At 41.1% G+C, this 20,643-nt stretch overlaps 1 protein-coding gene across 1 annotated transcript in view; it reads left to right on the forward strand.

The window, feature by feature from the left end:
* Window positions 1-13,089: 13,089 nt before the first annotated feature.
* The window catches only part of ST8SIA1 (ST8 alpha-N-acetyl-neuraminide alpha-2,8-sialyltransferase 1), a 113,803-nt gene continuing 106,249 nt past the window's right edge, over window positions 13,090-20,643 (forward strand). The window contains exon 1 of the mRNA XM_063076402.1: window positions 13,090-13,325. Coding sequence (XP_062932472.1) covers window positions 13,090-13,325 — 236 coding nt within the window. The remainder of the gene's footprint in view (window positions 13,326-20,643) is intronic.

Genomic DNA, 20,643 nt, shown 5'->3' on the forward strand with positions numbered 1-20,643 from the left:
GGTTTACTGTCGAAGTCCCTGCTGTAGATTGGATGCCCTCCCCAACCTCAATGAAGCTTAAATCCCCACTGTAACTGTTGAGGGTGGGAAATCCTATTACGGTAATTGAAAGGTGGGTCTTGAAGAGGTAATTAGACTGTAGGACCAGGTTGTAGTGAATGGATTAAAAATGGAGGTCATGGGCATGGTTCTGAGGGCTTTAAAGAAGAGCACATGAGAGATTAGTCTCTTTCTACTTCCACCATTTTTCAATGTGAGACCCCTGTGGTACTGTCACCACCAAGGCTTTCACCAGATGTGTTGCCAGCCTGGTCTTTGGACTTTCCATCCTCTGAAACTGTAAGCAGTAAATTTCATTTTCTTTCAAATTACCCAGTTCCAGGTATTTTGTTATAAGCAACAGAAATAGACTAATACATTCCCCAAACTGAGGATGCGATGCAGCCTAGAAGTTTGCCCCCATCCTATTAGTGGGTCATAAAACCTTGGCTGAAGAAGCAAGGTTAAATTTGCAGAATGAAAGCAGTGTATGCACAGAACAGCAAGAGCTCAGCCTTGCCAAGGCCTTGATGTACAGTCAGGCAACACTTTTCTTTTCTTTTCTTTTTTTGTTGGTAGTGCAATTATAGAAATCCCTGTAGAAATTCCAAGGATGAATTAAAATGGACTATGAAGATGCCAATCAGTTGGTGGCTCAGAAGGGGACTGGGATGTAGAGGCGGTTCTTGTCCAGCTTCCTGAAATAGCTACATAGGTACATAAACTGAGCAGCATTTCAAGTTATGAAATGTTGGGTGGAAAAATGTTTCTCATCCTTATTAATTTACCACTCTGATTCTACCTTTAGATGGTGTGTATATAAGTATAATCATAGCATTCTATAACTGGAGAGAACTTAAAGATTATCAAGCACAACACTTTGATTTTAGAAGACAGTAAATATGTGACCCAGAAAGATTAGATGACTTTGTGATCCATTATGAAAGGAATCTGGCATAGTGTATATATTGACATTTAGAAAAAAATGAATATATTATGCCAGAGGGAGTGGGCATTTAGTCTCCATTGTGTAGAATAAAATAAATTATCTTACAAAGTACACAAAGAAATTATTTGAGTATGGCCCCTTGATAAAACTACTGTAGGCCACTGAAACAGGATTCAATACAAGTTTGCTTCTGGGTATTTTTACTGACTGGAGAAAAGATATTTGGTTATGGAGAAGGAGGCAATTTCTTTGCTTTAGACCTTGAACTTGGGAATATAGACTTGAGTTGATAAATTTTTTTTTCATGTTTCATGGGCACTTTGTGTAACATATAAAGTCTGTTTTATGATATACTAGTGGGAATTATGGGTAAGTGTAATCACTGAATGCAGCTTTATCTCCATTAACACACTGAAGAGTGGTTAGTGCTAAAAAGGATGAACACTACTCCTGTGAGCACAGTGTGAACAGAGACTGTGTCTGTCTTGTTCATAGCTGCATCTTTATACTTTCCATAGTGGCCTGACTTAAAAGGTGGCCTTTTATTTGTATTTGATTGGTGTCTGCTCTCAAGTAGTTTAAAATATGGGAAGTCAAATTGTTTAAATCCAATATGCTGGCAAGAAAACAAAATGAAAATTCAAACCATGGTGTAGTAGTTTTTGATGCACTGCTGAAAAAGGTTTATAGACATTTACATAAAATCACAAGGCAGGGATGACCAGGACCTTGAGTGTTGTGGGGAAAAATAAACATTCATGAAAAAGGTGGAATTTTGAAGACGAGTGAGATCTGGATAGGCAGAAAAAGTAGGACAGAATTCAAATGAAGGGGCTCATGTGAATGAAGCAAGCATAAGTAATCTTGGGGACACACTGTACACAGTGATATGGATGGAGGCAATTGTGTATATGGGGATATAAGGCTGAGGATGAGGGCTGCTGAGGTTGTGATGCATCTGCCCACTAGCCCATGGATTTTAGACATATATGTAGGCAACTGGGTGTCCTTGTTTAAGTGCAGGAGGGTGCAATTAAAAGTGTCTCAGAAAGACAGATATGTCAGTGGTACACAGGAGGGATGAGTGGAAGAGCTCCAGGCAAAGAGAATGCTAAGGGATAAAAGAAAACCAGGAGCAGAATTGGGGTATAGCAAGTGGACTAAAGATGAAAGATTGTATTCTGAAGACACAACAGAGAAAGAATTGGCAGAACTTAGTTCTGATTAGATAGTAAAAATTCAACAGAGCTTCATTCTTTCTACCCATAACCTAGGGACCTAGGATTTTCTCAAAGTCCAGGCCGATTCTTACCATACATAAAGTTAATCAATAATATATTCTTTTCAGTGTAAAAAGATTAATGCACTTTTATTAAATAATTTCTGAATATATGCAAGAAGAATAATAGTCCATACCCCTTCAGTCCTGTTGTGTAGGGACACTCCATGAGAAACCATCCACTCAATTTTTTTCCCCAGTGTATTTTTAGGCAGACCTTGAAAAACAATTAAATCATGTGAGTTGTTTAATTTCTTCATGCCAAAGATTTCCCCCTTGAAAAATGAGAATAATAATATGTAGTGCCCTATAAGGCTGTTGTGATGATTAAACAAGTTAATACATGTTAAATGTCAAACTTAGTGTCTCAGTGTTAGCCCCTCTTCTCCACCTCTTCCTCCTCCTTATTTTAAATGCATCTGAAATAGCATTTTTGAAGTCCCAGAACTATTGGTGTACCCCAAAATGGCCATTTTCTTTCCCGTTAAATATCAACATACAAAATTCCTTTGATATTACAACCAGGCTGTGCCCTTGGATCACCTAAAAAATACAAATCACATGAAAAGAAATATATTCTTTTTTAATATATACCATTGCTCATATTTTTCTCCATTCAATATTTTACTCCTTTGCCTTCTGGGACACCATACTCTCTTGGTTTTCATTCCACCTTTTGGGCCAAGCTTTTCCTAACACTTTACACACTTATTATCTTCTATCTGGCCACCTGTATGTTGGGTATTCGTAGCTCAGTCTTAGGCACTCTTCTTTATGTTTTCCTCCATTAAACAATTTAATCTGTGTCACTAGCTATAGGTTCATGATTTTGAAATATATATCATGCCTAGAGCTTCTGTCCTATCTCCCTGCCTAGATGATATTTCTACTTAGATATCTTAGAGGTACCTCAAATCCAAGACCAAACTCAAGTCCTCAGACTTCAGCTTGCTCCTCTTCTAGTGTTTGCTGTCTTTAAAAATAGCATCTCATTATTTAGCCGGAAACTTATAAGTTGCCCTCAACACCCACATCTCCCTCATGTCTGTTTTCAAATTCGTCTTCAACTCTCATCCACTTTGTCTCCTAAATTAATTCCTTCCTTCCTTTTTTTCTTTTTCTTTTTTTGGCAGGGCAGTGACGTGGCAGGGTGGGGACATGACTGGAGAATATGGGAATCCCAATCCTTGACCTTGGTGTTACAGCATTGCACTCTAACCGAGGTGAGCTGACTGGCCAGCCCTCCTAAATGTTTTTCTAATTGGCCCTCTTTTTCTTTTCTTTTTTTTTTACTTTATAGCAAGCATCCCAGACTCTTAATGATCTCCCTGAATATCCCATGGCTCGTCTCCCACTTGCTTTCTTTTTTTTCCCAAGATTTATTTTTTGTTTTACAAAATGAATAAAAACACATATTTTTAAAAGTCAGGTACCAGGCTACTAGGCTTAGAATAGTAAATAAATAGACAAATACACAAACAAACAAATAGTACTAACTGCTCCATCCTCAATTCCCTATTCCACGAAGGCAATAACTTTCAGCTCATTTAGTTATCTCTTTAGGCAGTTTACTTCATAATTCTAAATAATATTCTTATGTTGCCTTTTCCTGATATTTAAAAAATGTTATCTATTGTATTCTTTCTAAGGAAGATAAGGATTTTGTTGTCTTATACCCCCATATTATCCCATCCTTACCCAATATTATTGTATCACATTTTTTGTTAAATTAGTATTTATTATTTGTGTTAGTAAGATTATGAATTGAATGTATTAAATTTGCATAACTTTTTGTTTTATGTGGAGTTAATGATTGCCTTGTTTTTATGTGGGCTTAGTTTTTTACATAGTATTTCAGCACCTAACACAAGTGTGCATTCTTAACACACTATAACATACCAGGTGGTCTTTCAGTTCTGTTTTTGTCTGGTAGGATTCCTTCTCAGGCCCTCTGCTCCAAAATAGAGTGGTTGCTCTTTTTCCTCTCCCTGTTTTTTCAGCCCCCCTTGGTTTTAACTGAGCATGCTGTATGGCTCCATTTTATCTTCTCTCTTAGCATATCAGTCATATGATATGAGATTGTAAAGATTGCAAAATACATTTTTAACTAGCCTAAGTCTGTCTTCAACAGACAATATACTGCTTCACGTGTAGTGCAAGCAGTATATTATAACAGAGTACTTCCAATTTCTCTCTCTTGATCCTTATCATATTGCTACATTCATTTCAATTATCTGTATGCTATGATCACCCTATATTTGTTATTATTACTTTAAACAATTATCTATTAGATTAATTAAGTATAAGAAAAATAAAATATATATTTTTTACCTTCATTTAGTCCTCTGATGCTTTTACTTTCTTTATATAGCTCTGAATTTCTAACCTATACCATTTCCTTCTCTCTGAAGAACTTCTTTTAACATTTTTTTCAGGGCCAAACTGCTGGTGATGAATTACCTCAGTTTTTTTTTTTTTTCCTGAGAAAGTCTTTAGCCTTCAATTTGGAAGGATGATTTTACTCAATATGGAATCCTAGGTTGGTGATTTTTTTCTCTCAACATTTTAAATATTTCACTCCATTACCTGCTTGCTTGTATAGTTTCTGATGAGAAATGTTTTTCATTTGTAATTTTTAACATTTTTTCTCTATGTACAATGTGTTCCCCACCTCCTCCCCCAGCTTCTTTCAAGATTTTTCTCTCATCTTTGGTTTTCTGCAGTTTGAATACAGTATACTCATGCGTAGTTTTTTTTTGCTATTTATCTTGCTTGGTGTTCTCTGAGCTTCTGGATCTGTAGTCTGGTGTCTGTCATTATTTTTGGAAAATTCTCAGTTACTATCACTTTAGACATTTCTTCTATTTCTTTCTCTTCCTCTCTTTTTTTTTATGGTATTACAAGTACATTTATATTACATCTTTTAAAATAGTCTCACAGTTTAGCTTGACAAATTTCTATTGACCTGTCAGGTTTACTGATTCTTTCCCGTCTTTGTCCATTTCTGTTGCTTATAACAAAATACATGGAATTGGGTGATTTGTAAAAAATGAAGTTTATTGCTTACAGTTTCTGAGGCTGGGAAGTCCAAAGTCCAGGGAGCACATCTGGTGAGGGTCTTGGTGGTGGCAACAGTGACCCAGGGGTCTCATATGGCAGAAATAGTGTAGCAGAGAAAGAGATAGTTCCTCATGCACTCTCCTTTTAAAACCCTCAGAATCATGCCCTACCACCCTTATTAATCCATTCACTATGGTGTGGTCCTAATCACCTCTTTAAGGCCCCACCTTTCAATTACCGTAATAGGATTTCCCACCCTCAGCAGTTAGTGGGGATCAAATTTTGGGAGAAAGTTCAAACTAAGGCATCTCCCCAGCCATATTTAGTCACTAATGAGCCCATCAAAGCGTTCTTCATTTCTGTTACAGTGTTTTTGATATCTAACATTCTATTTGATTCTTTCTTAGAGTTTCTACCTCCCTCCTTACACAGCCTTGTTTTCTTTTATGTTGTCTACTTTTTCCATCAAAGCCTTTAACATCTTAGTCGTAGTGATTTTAAATTTTCTATCTGATAATTTCAACACCTGTATCACATGTTCTATGCTGTGTCTGGTTCTGGTGTTTGCTTTTTCTCTTCAGGATTTTTTTCCCCTTGTAATATGTCTTGTAATTTTTTGTTGAAAGCCAGACATAATGTATTGGTAGTAAGAACAAAGGTAAATAGGTCTGTAGTATGAAGTTATATTAATTTTATTAGGAATTAGGCTGTGTTTAATGTTTGCTATACCTGTAAGTGTCAAAGGCTTCAAATTTCTCTAAGGTTTTTATTTTTGTCTCTCCTTTTGACTTTGAGCTTCCCTGAACACTTCACCTCAGAGAGAATCTATGTCTTATAGCTCTTTCAGTTATAATCCTGATATTATACTGGAACCCTATTGGTGTAGTGGTAAGGTGTGGGAAAGGGAAAGTGTTATATAATCTTATGATTACATTTTAGTGGCCCTGTGTCCCTGGACGAGGTAGTTTACAAGTGTTTTTTAGCTTTATTTTCCAAGCTTAGATGAGACAGGAAGCTTAGACAGTGTTGGAGGGGGAGAAATGCCCTTCTCCTGGATATGGTAAGGTCTTTTTCCCCAGAGAGTAGGACTTTGTTATAAAGAATCTTCTGCATTTATGTTACAATGGTTATTCTTCCGTTACCCCTACCAGAGCCCCAAGATGATCATTTTTGTTTTTCTACCCTGAGAACCTGTTGGGATTCTTGGAGGTAAAACTCATGAAAGTGAGAAGGTCCACCTGACTGTGACCCTCAGGAGTTTCTCACACTCATGGTAGTCCACACTCAGTCTTCAGCAATTCTGTTTTACCATTTCTAAATGACCATTTAAGTGTTGCTAACAGTTTATGGTTCCAGCATCTTCTGCTCCAAATAACCAGATCTCAGGTCTGACTCTGGATTTGTCTTTTTCTCCTTATTGCGGGAGGTAGTTTGACTTGTGACTTCAGTTCTTTGATAGGTCAAAGAAAAGTTGTTGATTTTCGGTTTATTCAGCTTCCTTGCAAAGACAGGAGTTACAGTTTTCAAACTCTTTACTTGTATGAGCTGAACCTGGAAGTTATTGGTTGCTCTTTTGATCTGAAGCACAGTTGTTTCCCTATGAATTTGCTTTATTTCTTTTGCGTGAGAGCTCTGGATTTCTAGATCCTTAGCTTTCTCATTCTTATTATAATAGAGTATCTTCAATATCTTCCAGGGACAGAGTTCATAAGGGTAAAGCTTATCAGCCTTTGCATTTGGAAATGTATTCTATATTCACATTTGACACATTTAAGCATAGAATTCCAAGTTGGAAAAAATTGTCCCTAAGAATTTTGATGTCCTAACTCCATTTTCTTCTAGTTTCCAATGTTGCTTTTAATAAGTCTAATCCCATTATAATTTCCAATCCTTCATGTGTGTATTTTTCTTTTTTAATCTTTCATGATATTTCCTTTTCTGTTTTCTAAAATTTCACTGTTATATACCTTAGTTTGGGTCTTTTTTATTCAATATATTGAGGCCTTAATGAACTCTCTAATTTTAGAAATTTTTTTAGTAAGTCCCTGAAATTTTTCTTCTATTCTTTTCCCCTAAGATCTTGATGTTTATTTTTGAGTCTATAATTTATAATCTTTTTTTACCCTTTAAAAAAATCTATTTGACCTACTTTCTGCGATATTTCTTCACTCTTGTATTTCAACCGTTCTATGAGTTGTATTATATTTTTGTTAGCATATTTTTGATTTTAAAGAATTTTATTTTTTGGTCACCTAAACATTTCTCTTGTCTTGATTTATGGATTGTCTGTCAACCCATCTAAGAATATTAATTATACTTTTTATTAAAGATGTCTTAGGTTTCCTACAGTATCATTTTCCCCTAAGGTTGATTTAAGTGTGTGTGTGTGTGTGTGTGTGTGTGTGTGTGTGTGTGTGTGTGTGTGTGTGTGTGTGTGTGTGTTTTGTCTCTGCTTTCATGTTGGAGACTCTCTTCAAATGTCTGGGGATCCTTGGCTCTCTACTCATATTAAGAATGAGGGGGCTGAGCCTGTGGTGCACTCGGGAGAGTGCAGCGCTGGGAGCGCGGTTCCCGCCGCGGGTTCGGATCCTATCTAGGAATGGCCGGTGCACTCACTGGCTGAGTGCCGGTCACGAAAAAGACAACAACAACAACAACAACAACAACAACAACACCAAAAATAATGAGGGCTTAAAAAGAGGCCAAGGAGCTCTGCTTGTGTGAGTAGAATTTCTCCAGTGGTGTACTTCACTACAGGATGTTAGGCAGTGGTATGGCTGTTGGATTAGAAATCTCCTGCAGTATCAGAATCTGTAGGTCTTTCCCTTTGTGCTGGTCAGTCTCTCTGGAGCGTTAACCTCCTGTTCGAAGCCAGGCTCAGGGATAAGATGCAGAGGCTTCACTGCTCCTTTTAAAGACTTTCAAACAAACCTTTTCTTTTGCTTCATTTATTATGTCCCTCTCCAGAGGTCCCAGATCTTGTAATTTCTGAGCCTTTAGAGAGCTCTGTAGTACAAATTACACACACACACACACACACACACACACACACACACACACACACACAATCACTGGAAGGTCCAGAGCTTTCTCCACTCTGATAAATCAGTTACACTTGTTCAATTGCTTTCCTGCTTGTGAACGTTTTTTGCATCATTTGTCTGCTTTTGTATCCCTTTTTATCCCCTCTTATTCTTGTGAGTTTATTCCTCTTTTACTCCTTTACTGCCCTTTCAGTGGGGTTGCAATAGGGAGTGGAGATAAGCAAATGTATTTATTCAGATAAACTATATTCACAACCTTTCTCTATCTACAAACTTATTTACTTTGGTGTTGTAAATAGCTGTAAAAAAGGCCTGATTTTATGCTTTCGTCTTGCCATTCCAAGCAGAGACTGAAGGATGGACTTTTTGAACTTTTAAAAAAAATCTCAAATCATTGACAATTCTATTTAATCTTTTCATGAGAGACTTCCATGTGACTACTACAGTTTGTCTTCACGCACATTAGCGCCCAAGGTAGCTTGTAAATTGCTTGTGTTCCATTCGCTTTGATCATCTTTATCTCAGTCTCTCTCTACTTATCAAGAAGAGGTGCTCGTTTTCCTCTTCTCCATTACTTCACTGCTGTAGTGGCTCCTTCTCTCATACTGGCTTCCACTATAACTGATGTCACAAAAGCTTGCATCAAGTTTACCTACTGTAGGAAGTTTTGCACATCATGTTTAGTGGCTCAAGGGTTTACTCGCCAAGACAGGTAACAGCTTTTCACCCAGAGAAAAGTCTTCAGTGCATATGAGACCTTTTATGAGCTGGTGAATGGTTATGGTAGATGAGTTAGTGACAATACAATATCTATGGAGGAGGAATTTGTACCATCATTATTGTCTTTGGTAGTTAGGACTAAATATGTCAGAATAGTTTTCCCTCTTCTCTCACATTGTTCTTCTAAAAGAAGATTGGGGACCCCGGTAAAATATCAGAGTCATGCAGTGCTGCTGATTATCATTTAGTTGTGTGTTCCATAATAACAAAATGAATATTATTATTATTTTAGATATGGGAAAACCAGAGCTCAGAGTTTATGTAACAGACCAAAACACATAGCAAATAAGTGAAAGAGATAGAATTTAAGGCAGGTTAGTCTGACACTAAAGCTAGGGTGCATTCTGCCTGGACTTCTGCCTCTATATTTTTCTAATAAACATCTGTAGAGTTTTAAGGGTAGTTTAGTCTCTGAGCAAACCCTGTTTGTGTCCTCTAAGCATACACAGATGCAGAAGTATAAAATAATACCTAAGCCAACTACTAAAATTCATATAAACAAAATGGCTAAATATTAGGGAAACTATTTCATTTAAAATGTTAAAACTTGCAGATTTATACTTTTCCTTAAACAGTGCTGCCTCAGTAACAGCCTGAGTAAATTTGAGGCCCTCATTACATAATCAAGCGACAATTATTTGTTGAGTATGTATGTGGTCAAGCCTGAGCTGGAAGACTATGAAGAAAATATAAAATATTGTTTCTGTTTTTCCCCTGACACATAGGCGTGTCATGTGGAGTCCGAATTTGGAACAAAAGCACAGGCTTTCCATTTGATATATGAGTCCAAATACTCTTCCTGACTAGTTGGCGAGACAAAGTCAAACATGAAAAATGCTAGCAATACGACGCAACACATTTAAGTGTTTAATCATCTGTCAGAACCAGCAAATACTATGAGAATTCAGAACAGGAAGTCAAAGGGGAGAGGAGCAGAAACCACAAATATTTATTGAGTTCCTACACCGTGAAGCCTATGTTTTAGGTGGTATGGGAACACATTATTGAATGAGAAATTCCTATTTACTTGGTTTGGCCTTGAATAATGCGTTGGATTTCTACAGTGGGAGAAAAATATACATACCATGCATGGAGAATGTGGACCACAACACAGTCACAGAACTGATCTTTGTGTGACTTGGAAGGGTGAGTGGAATGGCCTGATTAGATTTGGTGTTCGTGTTAAGGAAAAACAGAGAATAAGGTTGGATTGTAGGAAAGGGCAAGAGTCCACAAAAGTGAGAGAATTCTTAGTTCCCAGAAGAAAGAAAAACAGCACATTCCATCACAGAAGTCTTTTGACATAAGGCATGATTTTGAGGCATCTTTATGATATTACATAGGGAAACATTTACATAGCCCCTTCATAATTGCATGATAGAGTTTGGATGTGTTGTCCCCCACAAAGCTCATGTGCAAATCTGATCCACAATGTGGCAGTGTTGGGAGCCCTTTGAGTCATGAGGGCAGATCCCTAATGAATGGATTAATGCTCTCCCTGGGGGGTGGGGGTAGTGAGTGAGTTCTCCCTTTATTAGTTCCTGCAAGAGCTGGTTGTTTAAAGGACCCTGGAACCTTCTCTCTCTCTCTGTCTCCCTCTTCCCCCTCTCTCTTTTCCTCTTGCCATGTGATCTGCTTATACCCACTGGCTGCCTGTTGCTTTCTGCTATGAGTAGAAGCAGCCTGAGGCCTGCCCCAGAACGTAAGCCAAATAAGCCTCTTTTCTTTATAAATTACACAGTTTCAGGTATTTTGTTATAAGCAACACAGAAACTAATACAACTGTATTATACCTTATTTGTGTTTGTTGGTGTATTTATTTGTTATTTACTCCCTAAATATTCCTCGGACTTGAGGAAGAAAAGAGAAATTGGGATAGTTTTCGTTTTATTTAAATTATAAGAATAAAGGTAGCAGATGATTTATCCACAGCCCTGGCAACTATAGGAAAATTGCCCCCCGCCATGTCCCCTTTTCCAGAACAGAAGAAGGTTGGCTGGTTACTTTGCAGGACTTCAGGTGATTTTCATTTTACAGAATCTTTATTACTCCACTGTGGTAAGATGTAATTTTGAAATTTTTCTGTTTCCCCTGTCTTCCCTGATTTACCTAAGTAGGAGAGAGATTTTCAGGGCATATTTCCTGCAGGTGAAGGGTGGTGGCTCATTCGCCTGAGACAGCAGAGTAGTATTCGAAGAATCAGATATACTACGTTGGTTGTTTGATATTCTACTTTGTTTTTGGTAAATAACTTTACATCAGCTTCACAAGTTCCACCTCTCAGGGGACAAAGATGCTGGAAAAAGATATCAGGTCCCGTGCAGTCACTGTAGGCTGTCCCGGATCCCGCAGCCTGGGCTGAGCAAACGGATCCATGGTCTTAGATTTTGGTTTCGTGATCACTGAGCTGACGGGGCTGGCAGGCGGCCGGGTTTCCTCTTTGTCCTTGCACACTTCATGTCTGACGGGATGCTTAAGCAGACAGAATAGGCAACCGCTAGGAGGTACCCGAGCTATGCTCGGCCGCCGGGGCGAGCAGAAATGGCCAACAGTGGCTCCCTCGGCTGGCGGGTCCGGGCGGGTGGCGCTCTTCCAAGGTCGGCGTTGTGATAAGCTTGTCGATGGAGCGAGAAGGACGTCTAAGGACGAACGGCTCTTCAAATCTAAAAGGCGGAGGAGACGAACGCGCCCCCAAAGCATTGTCGCGTGCCTAGGTCCGCGTGCTTGGGCAGCGGCTGCCTACACATCTGGAGGCAGCAGTGCCTTTCCCTGCAGGGCGGGGGCGAGGCGGAGGACCCCGGTGTGCACGCACCCCTCGTGCGCGCGCTCGCTTGCGCCCGCGAGCGTCGGGGTCTGCGCGCGCGCGCGTGCGTATGTGTGTGTGTGCACGCGCACGCGCGCGCACGGGAGTCGGCTGGGGCCGCGGCTCCGGGACCGGCTAATGGGGGTGGGGGCCCAGGAAGGAATAAATCTCCGCCGGCCTCCTCGCGCCCCGCTGTGCGTTAATAACCAACCCGTTAGAGAAAGACCAGGGTGACTGGGCGGGGTGACAGCCGGGGCACGCCGGCCGCGTGTCGAAGGCTCGGGATCTCGGCCAGTGTCTGCCACGCTCAGGGATTTCTACGTACTGGGTGGGGGCAGGCTGCTATTTCTTATTGTCTGCCTCTGTCCCCGCGAACAAGGGCCGGAGAGAGGGGCGCGCGCTCCAGCCGAGCGTCGCGGATGGGAGCGGGGCGAAGGAGGCAGTTTTGCGGCAGGGGTGCGGGGAGACCTTGATTTCCACCAATCCGCGGCGTCTGTGTGCCCAGTCCGGGCGAAGCGGAAGGCTGCGGCGCGCCGCTGAATGAACTGATGAGAGCCCGGGCGGGGTGCGGAGCGGGAGTCCCGGCGGGCGAGGCGGAAAAGCCCGGCGCAGGGTAGCGGTCCCGGGCCGCCGTGGAAATTTCCAAGGACTTGGCGCGGCGGGCGCGGCGAGCGCGTCCGGGGGGTGCCTGGCGGCGCGGGAGGCGGGGAGAGGCGGCGAAGGGCGAAGGAGCATCGCTCGGAAGCGGACGCAGCGGGCCAGATGTCTGCGAGGGAGCCCAGCCTGTTCCCGGACCGTCACCGAGGGCGACCGTGATGCTGCAGAACCGGCGGGAGCGACTCGCCGCCGCCGCTCTCCGCGCTGTCCGAGACCCCAGCGGCCGCCTTCTGCAGGGGAAGCGACCATGGCCATAGCTCGTGACTTGCCCTCCGGCCACTTCCCCTAGGAAGAAATCCTTTAAAAAGTTGCTTTAAAAAAAAAAAAAATCCTTGCGCTGACCTTTGGGGCCGTGGGGGCCGAAGAAGTGTTCGTGTGTGTGCATGGGGGGCCGGCGGTGGGGGGACCCTCCGCTGCCACTTCTTCGCCCAGCGTTGTGCTGAGGTCCGGCCACCGCCCCCAGGACGCCGGGGCTGCGATGAGCCCGTGCGGGCGGGCCAGGCGACACACGTCCAGAGGGGCCATGGCCGTACTGGCGTGGAAGTTTCCGCGGACCCGGCTGCCTGTGGGAGCCAGTGCCCTCTGCGTCGTGGTCCTCTGTTGGCTCTACATCTTCCCCGTCTACCGGCTGCCCAACGAGAAGGAGATCGTGCAGGGGGTGCTGCAACAGGGCACGGCGTGGAGGAGGAACCAGACAGCGGCCCGAGTGTTCAGGTACTCCTGCCTTCGCGGCTCCTCCCCTCTAGCGTCCTTTCCTCCCCGTGCGCAGAGGACAGGGTCACCGGCGAGCAGCGCCTAGCAGAGGAGTCCCTTACATCCAGTCTTGTTGTCCTACCCACCCCCCCTTTTGTGCCATTCTTAACCTGGTGACTTTAGTCAGGGTCCCGTCCCCACCCCTTACCTCAAGAGGTGGCCCGACACCTGCTTTGCGCATGTAAACACTACGCATTTCTTCCCAAGCCTGAGTTGCTGTTTAATGATTTGCCAATAACCAGTGGGAAGGAGAACCCGGGATAACTTAGTCCCTTGCAGTTAATGAGAAATTATTTCTTGGGATCTGCAGGCATTTGAAGCTGTAGAGAACTAGAAGAAGGTAAGAGGCGCCTTCCCGAGGTTAGGTGAACAGTTGGTAACATAAATCACCCATGAGGGAGTGATGGGCAAGTCTTGGGCAGGAAAAACATGGAGGGATCCCGCAGCTTTGCGCAGTGTGCCCACAGCAAATAGAGTACTTACCGGCGTCCTAAGAGCCGGTGCTGTCCAATTTTTATGTTGAAATCGCAACAACTTTTTAAAATAACATGTTATTATCTCATCTTGCCGATCACAAACTGGATTCTTTAGTGAGACGAGTTACTTGCCCAAGGTCATTACCTTTGAAGCGTGGGTGCTGGAATTTTCATCACTTAATGCTCCAAAACTCCCAGCTCTCTTTCTTGGCTTAGACTATGGATGTCTCTGGAAGATGAGAGATGTACTTTAGGTCAGCACTTAAAAGCATAAAACAAACAAAAAATCAAAGCCAGGTTGAAAATCAGAACTCTGAGGATCACTCTGGTTGTAGTTTTCCTTCCTTCCTGGGAATTTTAGTTTAAGTGCCTAAAAATAAGTTGTTAGCAGCAGGGGTTGTATAGTCAGATTGGAGGAAAGGCAGAGCTGCTTCCCCTTTCTCTTCTTCTCCCCACGCATGCTGAGGGAGCACAGGGGTGCTTCCAGCCCTGTGAGGTGCTCCTCTCACCTTCAGTCCCTAGGGCTGCAGATGCTGCCGTTGGCTCTTCCTGTGATTGTAGTGGTCTGAATGGGAAGAGCTTTCCTTTGCTCTGCATAGGATCTTTCTAGTGAGTGTACGGGCAGGTGAGAGCCAACTTAATCATTTCACTGCACTTATCTACAAATGTTCAGAAGCATCTGTAAATTTTTTAAAACTTTAAAAACATATGGTTTATCTCCCATTCTCAGGCCTGCTCTTGCAAAGAAGGTCAGAGATAATATAGCCAGTGCCTTCAGAGGAAGTCAGCTGAATTCTCTCTTGGAGGGAAGGCTTTCTTTCTCTCTTTTTAGAACCCTACTATCATTAAGTTTAAAAATAACCCCACTCTCCTTAGAAGTATGTAAGGGTTAATTTTCTCTGGCCTTCACAGTGTCAAAAGCAGGCAGAAGGCCTAGTATCCAACAATTTTTTTCTCTAAAGACAGAAAGCACTTTCATTTCAAGTAATATAAGGAAATGAGTTAAGAACTTCCCATTGGTTTGTGATGAAAGAGTCCTTTTTTATATAGGAGGAGGAATAATGAAGCCAGAGAATAGATTTCTTTTCAGAGGTCACAATCAAGTGGAAAATGCTTCATATTCTGAGAAACACTGGCTGGTAGTTTCTGAAACACATTTGCTTCTTTTCTGTAGCCTGGAGTAATCTTCAGTGTGTTTGGCTGTGGTTTGGTCTGGTCTCTATGTGCAGAGAATTACTTATTAAGGGAGAGGGGTTAGGGAGAAATTGGGTAAGAGGCACAAAGAATAATTACAATTTGTAATAATGAATATGCTAATAATATTGATTTGATCATCACATATTGGACAAAAATAGTGACAGTCAACACTGTACCCCCAAAATATGTAAAATCAGTTATGCTTCAATAAAAAAACACATTCAAAAATAAAAAATTGCCTAAACACACATCTCTCAAAGTTAGTGTCTGTAAAACTGTGTAAGAGGCACCATTGCTTGTTGAAAATAGTTTGAGCTTCAGAGTAGAATACGGAATTTGCACATGGTGTCATGACAGATAAAAAGCAGAGTGTCTTTGGCAAATTACTTTATCTCTTGGAGTCTTAGTTTCCTTAGTTATAAAATGGGAATAAGAACATCTACCTTGCAGGGTGGTAATAAGGTATAAATAAAAGATAACAAAACTGATGCCAGGTGTCTGGTACTTTGTGTATCCAGAAAATGCTTGCTTTATAATTGTTATAAATTATAACTTCCTGTATATGTTACAACTTAAATAAGGACATCTGGACAGCCCATAGAAATTTGGAATGTTTCACCTGCCAGATTTACAGAGAAATGTTATTGGTCCATAGCCCCCTCCCCACCCACATACCTATGAGCTAATAAATAAGGACAAGGAGTTTTGCAAGGTAGGAAAAGTTTTATGGTTTGTTAAGTCAAAAAAATTATTTTGCTCTGTGCATTTAATAAAATCCATTTTTTTAATCATCTGGTTTGTTAGTATGTGGGCAGTACTATATATTTGTTAAATATTAGACAGGTCAGCCAGAAGCCTTTATTATATTGAGACAAAACTTTGGCAAACTGGTGTCTGTGTTTCTCCAGTCTGAACATCTTCTGCACAGATACAAATATATTACACAACTGTATGGTGTACACTTATGTGTGGCAATATATGCATGTTTATTCATAAATCATAAACTGATGTCATATATATGTATAAACATATATGTATGTATACATGCAAATATTTGCAATCAGTCATCGACTAATATTTAATGAGTGACTGCTATGTGCCAGATACGTGTTAGGCCCTGGGAGATAGCAGTGAATGGGATGGACAGATTGCTTCCTCTAAGAGCGCTTACCTCCTACTAGGGGATGACTGACAGAAACAAGTAAATAAATCTGATGATTTAAAGTAGTGTTAAGTGCCATGAAGACACTCAAAAGAGTGCTTCACTATGTTTCTAAGCACCAGGATTTCAGACTTTATTTTGCCCTCTGTGCTTCCATTTACTTTCATGAGTTTCTTCTTCTCTTAGTTCAGAACTGACTTCTCAGAGGGGAATCTTAGCAAACTACGTAGGAGATGGCAGCAAGAGAGTAACAAAGCCACAAGAGTTTTGAGCTAAAGGGAAGTTTTCTAACATTTATATGGTAATAAAGAGATAAATCAAATGAGTCTATCATAGTTACTTTCTTAACTCTCGTTGCTTCTGATTGAGTAGTATCCTGGGAAATGCAAACGAAAGCAACGTTTGTCTCTACCATCAGATCCTAACCCTTTGCATTTGCTCCTCAGAGATGAACCTCGGCTGAGAACATATGTGCAAGGCTTTTTCTTGGCACCTGACATGGTAACAACGATGACGACAACAACAAAACCAACAAATTGTTAGGCGCTTGTTATCTGCCTGTCACTATGCTAATATGTATAGTGTCGTTTAATCCTCTTAAGAACCTTGTATGAATGGATATATTATTATTCATATTTATAAAGATGAACATGCCCTGGTCCCTGCCATTAAGAGACTTGCTGTAATTTCATGAGAGAGACAGATACGTATATAATTAACAAACTAACTGGGAATAGGGTTATCAAAGAGAGGCAACAAAAGAGTGCAAAACTTATGGGTTTGGGAACTGTCAGAACATGGTAGGGATTCTGGCTGTTTCTCTTTCTAGCTGTGTGATCGTTGATGAGTTCAACTCTCAGAACTTCAATTTCCCCGTTGTAAAATGGGGTTTGTGATAATTTCTTACAAGTTTGTTGTGAAAATTATATGACAGCGTACAAAAAGCACTTAGAATGATGCTTACGGACACATCTTTGTTTGATACATGGTCGTTACAATAACAGAAACACAAGAAAAGGGCTTGGGATACTCACAGAACATGACATTTAATTCTACCAGAAGGAGGGAAATCAGAATGTTTCATAAAGTCGGTGGTGTTTGTACTATAAGCCTTGAAGGATAGTAAGATGGGGTAAGTGGTAAGAGGTGAGGGTAGAAGGATATTCCAAGTAGTGAGAACAGCAAAGGCTAAGGCAGAGATGTTTGGAAGTGCCTGGCATGTTTCCTGTATGGGAAGTTATTAAGTCACCCATGGAGAACATGATCAAAAGGGAGGCTGGGACAGGTAGAAGCCAGGTTACAATCTTTGAATATCTTTACGATGTGGCTTGTGAGAAATGGACAAAGACCAAATATCCAAGGGTGCTGGCTGTGTGTCAGCTTTCAGCAAAGATGGCATATCATTGTTACCAGTGGATTTGGGGATGGAATAGGGAAAAAAATACATTTGTTTTGAATATTATGTTGACTCACTGGGTGGTGACCATTACTCTAACAAGTCATATTCCTTTTTCCTTTCCCAACTTCTTCACAAACTACTACTCTAAACAGTTCTCCTTCTGTGTGGCTTTATTTATTTCCCTGTTTTTGAGTCCATAGATGGGAAAAGCTTCAGGTATTTCCATAGCTGACTTTAGTGGCAGCAAAAGGGCCTTGTGGGTAGAAGGGATGAGAAGTTGGTGCTGCCATCTGTATGTATGACATATAATTTTGGTGTTTGCAAGCTGGGCATTTGTGGAATTCACTTTTAAAAAGTAGTTTAGGAAAAAGATAATTTAATAAGTTTTGGTACTTCAAAAAATATGCTATAATTATGTTGCAAATTTACAAATGTGGAAAAATCTTATCAGCAATAATCACAATAGAAAAATCGATCATTAACATTTATTGGACACATAAAATGTACCAGGTGCAGTTTTTAGTGCTTATATATGTTATATTTTGTCCCCAAAGCAACTCTATAAAGTGGCTTTTTGTATGTTACTTTACAGATGAGGATAAGACGAGGATATGGAGATTCAGAGAAATTATGAACAAAATGATGAAGTTGGGTTTTTAACCTAGAACTATTAAATTCTAAACCTTATGCTTGTTTCCTGATAATTGTGAATAAATGAGGCATTGCTGTATATGATCTGTCCCTGATTGCTTCTCCAGTGTCATCTTTCATCAGTGTTCCTCTTTATGCTTTAGTAATATTGGAATCATTTATAGTTCCTGCAATAGCCAGGCTGTGTTAGCTGTGTTGGTTTTGCTCCAGTCATTCCCTGTGCCTGAAATGCCTTTACTTCATGGCCCTATCTTTCTGCCCTTCATCTTGCCAGTTCCTACTCTTCTCTTGACAGTGCTTTATGGTGGTGAAAAGCAAAGGTTCTGAAGTCGGCTGTGTTCAAATCCTGACTCCATCACTTGCTGTGTTTTTGAGCAAGACAGTCTTCATTGTCCATTTCCTCCTTTGTAAAATGTGGCTTCTTACAGGATTGTTGTGAGAATTAGGTTAGATAATGTATCAAAAATGCTTAGAACTGTTCTGGAGTATAATGAGTGCTCAATCCACATTAGCTCTCCTCAAGGCAGCCTCCTTTACTTCTTTCTCCCTCCCCTGGCTGTTTGAAGTTTCTGTGTTTTCTTTATACCAAGTGTGTATTATTGCATTTCTTTAATTTATATCTACTACTGTGTGTCTACCACTATTGCCATAGAAGATGCCAGGACGATAGCAGTGAACTTAACAAAATTTCTTGGAATCTGTAGGCTAATGAAGGGAGACAGAAAAGACGGAGATAAATATACACATATCTGGTAGACAGGTGCATTAATCATGGTGTATTAAAAGTACCAGTGTATTTATTTGTCTTCTCTCCTAAATTTTAAGCTCCTTGAGTACAGGGACTGTGTCTCATTCACATTTGCATTCGCAGAGCTTAGGATGGTCCCTGGCACACTCATTTTTGTTTAGTTATTGTGTGAAAAAGTTTTAGGAAGGTGTGGAACCACACAGCCAATCAGTCAGTCAACAGATATTTAATGACAACCTTCTGTGTGTCCAGCACTCTGCTTTGCAGTGTGTGGGCTCAGACAATTAAGTGGCATTGCCTCTATTCCTAAGGAGCTCTTAACTCTACAGCAGTTTCCTGCTCTCAACAGTACTGACACTTGGGGCTGGATACTTCTTTGCTGTGGAGGGCTGTCTTGTACATTATACAATGTTCAGCAGCGCCCTTGACCTCTGTCCAGTAAATGAGACAACCAAATATGTCTCCAGACTTAGAGAAACAACCTTTAGGAGGCAAAATTGCCCCTGGTTGAGAACCACTGCTTTAGAGAAACAAATCCAATCCAGTTGATAGAATTTTTTTAAAAACCCTGAAAATATATGCAATTGAAGACTAAATTTGGAAACTGCATACTACAAATGTTTTGACTTTTCAGAGAACAGAGGTGTCTCTGTGGGCTCACGTATTTGGAGAAGGCTTCCTGGAAGAGACGCGAATAAATTATATTTGGTAGATGGACAGGGTCTTGGTTAGGGAAGGGTCGGAAGAGGGGATGAATTTTAGGATATTTGCTATAAGCAACCGTCTCCATCAAAAGCATCTGTGAGAGCTGTTTAAGATTCTCTTCAGTGCCCCTCTCAGACCCTGACAAGAGGAGTCCATGCTCTGTGCCTTACACTTTAGGGAGCCACACCCTGCTCTTCCTCTGGTCTCATCCCTTCTCCATGGGGCAAGGTATCAATGGGGTCTTGCTAGACCCTGGAATTACCTGCCCAAATGACCCAAGCCCACTTCTGCAGCCTGCCTGCCTGCCTGTGGGGGGCATTTTCCCCACCCTTCTTCCTGAGGGTGGCTTGTCCCCTGGTGTGTGCAATCCTAGGCCCAAGGGATGGCCAAGCAACAGCGCTTTGAGGGAGAGGGAGGTGATGGAAGAAACGTGGATGTAGGGCTGTGGGATTCATGTGTGTGCATGATGTGGGCTCTCCCTTTGTCTCCATGTTCCACCATCAAACTTCCTGGAGTTTGAGAAGTCTAAATTTGAATCTGGTATTCCAGGTTGTTATGCAGTTATATCTGTCCAGGGAGGAGGACAGAATATATTTTAATTGATTGTTGGTTTTATTACAACTTCTAAATACTTAGATAGATACATTTGTACGTTCGTCCTCTGTCTTGCAAATGGGAGCAGTTAGAATGCCCCTGGTTTGTCCTGTACGATCAATACTCAAGTGAAATATCGTAGTGTTTTGTTTGTTTTGTTTTTGCAACTTGGGAACCTATTAGTCTTCATTTGAGAGAGCAGTGTTTTAGGAAACTAGTTGGGTCAATTGAATAACTGTGTATGTTAGTGTGGAATATGGCCCGTTTATCTTTTGACAAAGTCGTGAATCATCTTGGAAGTGATGCTATCTGTCATCAACGCACTCTTTCATTCTGGAATTGGTAAA

This window comes from Cynocephalus volans, chromosome 12, assembly GCF_027409185.1.
Source record: "Cynocephalus volans isolate mCynVol1 chromosome 12, mCynVol1.pri, whole genome shotgun sequence".
Classification (NCBI taxonomy): Eukaryota; Metazoa; Chordata; class Mammalia; order Dermoptera; family Cynocephalidae; genus Cynocephalus; species Cynocephalus volans.